This window comes from Palaemon carinicauda, chromosome 18, assembly GCF_036898095.1.
Source record: "Palaemon carinicauda isolate YSFRI2023 chromosome 18, ASM3689809v2, whole genome shotgun sequence".
NCBI lineage: Eukaryota > Metazoa > Arthropoda > Malacostraca > Decapoda > Palaemonidae > Palaemon > Palaemon carinicauda.
This window is the reverse complement of record NC_090742.1, coordinates 19,845,485-19,847,984: the sequence shown is the minus strand read 5'-3', so window position 1 is coordinate 19,847,984 and position 2,500 is coordinate 19,845,485. Positions and strand designations below refer to the sequence as shown.

Below are 2,500 nucleotides of genomic sequence, written 5' to 3'. Positions count from 1 at the left end.
CATTTTTTGCATTATGTTCTTCAATTCCTTTCTTAATATCAGTCTCTCTCTCTCTCTCTCTCTCTCTCTCTCTCTCTCTCTCTCTCTCCTTTTGGACATTTTTTTGCATTAAGAACCCTCTATGTTCTTCTTCAATTCCTTTCTTAATATCAGTTTGTGTTCGTTATTGGGGAATGTTAGACTACTTATATATTTAGTGATTTGTATGTTTCCCAGACGAGGGTTTCTTTCCTGTCTTTTCTGTCAAGTAAATAGTGGTAGATTGTTTTGAAATTACACGCACACACACTCTCTCTCTCTCTCTCTCTCTCTCTCTCTCTCTCTCTCTCTCTCCTTTGACATTTTTTGCATTAAGGACCCTCCATGTTCATCTTCAATTCCATCTTAATATCAGTTTAAGTATTCTTTATTTGGGAATTTAAAATTACCTTGATATTCAGTGTTTTATGCAGCTTTCGCGAATCGACTGTGTTCGTTATGGGTACTCTAGTGTCTTTCTAACTAGTGAACAGTGGTAGGTATCATTTTGAAATTACATATTTCATATTAAAATTACATATTTCATATTATTTAGTACTGAGTTTTGTTCTAGAAGCCCCTACAGTTTATTTTAAAGAATTCATTTCAATTTAGAGACCGTTCACATTATGTAATTTTTGAAAACCAAATCAGAACTTCAATATGGGAAATTTGAGTAAAATTGTCCTTAATCGAGGTGAATACCTTTAAAAACTAATTGTAGTTGACAGCTGTTGTGGAAACAAAGTATTTTTTTATGTTCTTTTCTCGGCGTTAGATGGTACTGATTGTAGTAACTAATTTTTTTTTTTTTTTTTTTTTTTTTTTTTTTTTTTTTTGCAAATTAATTTTTGCATCATGTTTATTCATATTTGTAATTTATACATGATACCGTTTCATTAACAATTAGTTCTTCCCTTATTAATTACATTTAGGCGACTGTTTGTGTGTGTGTGTGCGTGTATGAGAGAGAGAGAGAGAGAGAGAGAGAGAGAGAGAGAGACAGACAGACAGAGAGAGATACTTCATCGCATAATCTTTTATAATCCGTATATATTAAGTGTTGTAGATACAAGAACTTTGGGATTTATAAAAGTACAAACATGTATAATTAGTATTTGATTGTGTATAAGGGCAATTCACCAAATCCTTATTATAAATCGCCATTGTAATATCATTTCTATGGTTTTATATATCATTTGCCTTACACCTGGTTACCTTGATCAGTGATACTGATTGAAAAGTCACAGATCGTTTTCAATATGTCCTTCAATTTTTTTTTTCTTTTTTTTTTTTCCCTCGTATTTATGCAAGTGATGATAATGAATACGATGATGAGGATGAGTATGAGGAGCATAATCATCATCGTCATTATTATTATCGTTATCATCTATATTACAATTAATGTTTATTTTTTGTTATTTTTTAAATAATATATTCGCCAAATGTCCGTTTGATCTTGAATATATTCATCGGTAAAACCTTCTCTCTCTCTCTCTCTCTCTTTCTCTCTCTCTCTCTCTCTCTCTCTCTCTCTCTCTCTCTCTCTCTCTCGTTTACGCAAGTGATGATGATGAGGAAGAGGAACATAATCATCATCGTCATTATTATTATCATTATCATCTATATTACAATTAATGTTTATTTTTTGTTATTTTTAAATAATATATTCGCCAAATGTCCGTTTGATCTTGAATATATTCATTGGTAAAACATTCTCTCTCTCTCTCTCTCTCTCTCTCTCTCTCTCTCTCTCTCTCTCTCTCTCTCAGCTTAAAGAAATCTCTGACATATATATTATCTTTTGCAGATACCAAGAACAGCGTCGGCCTTGTTGGGAACATAGAAGAAATAGCACATAACGCCATAGTTGTATATTGGAGCCCATTAGAGACTGGAGCAAAGGTATGTACCAAACAATCATTTAAGATTATCTTCAGGTGATTTCTTATAAAGCTAATTTTCTTAAGATGTAAATGATTACTGCACAAATTTATTTACATTGGAGGGGTTGTGTCCTTATATTTATTTATTTATTTATTTATTTTTTTTTTTTTTTTTTTTTTTTTTTGAGGTCATTTGTTTAAATGGTAATTTTTTATAGCCATCTTCATGAGGGACATATTTGATATACTGTTTATATCTGAATGGATTTAATACCAATAGTTTGTTAAGCTTTTCATGGTTACAATGAATGAGGTTGATACTAAAGCATAATCGTTAGAAGCTTAAAAGGGTCTTATTAAAGTCCTAAAAGTGTTTTTGGCATACTGTTTAGTGCTTACAATATCTATCTTTATATTCTGTAAATATGTTTGTATGTATATGTAAATAAATATATATGCATATGTGTATATATATATATATATATATGTGTGTGTGTGTGTGTGTGTGTGTGTGTGTTTTATGGTAGGTATAGACGTCACGAAGGAACTCCTTTTGATATCGTTCTTTGTTTCTAAGAAATTATAATATATAGTAA

General features: G+C 30.7%; 1 protein-coding gene across 1 annotated transcript in view; it reads left to right on the top strand.

Annotated features, from left to right (window-relative positions):
* Positions 1–2,500, top strand: part of grh (grainy head) — a 189,535-nt gene that overhangs the window by 160,084 nt on the left and 26,951 nt on the right. The window contains 2 exon segments of the mRNA XM_068391552.1: positions 154–175; positions 1,829–1,923. Of these exon segments, the coding sequence (XP_068247653.1) occupies positions 154–175; positions 1,829–1,923 (117 nt within the window).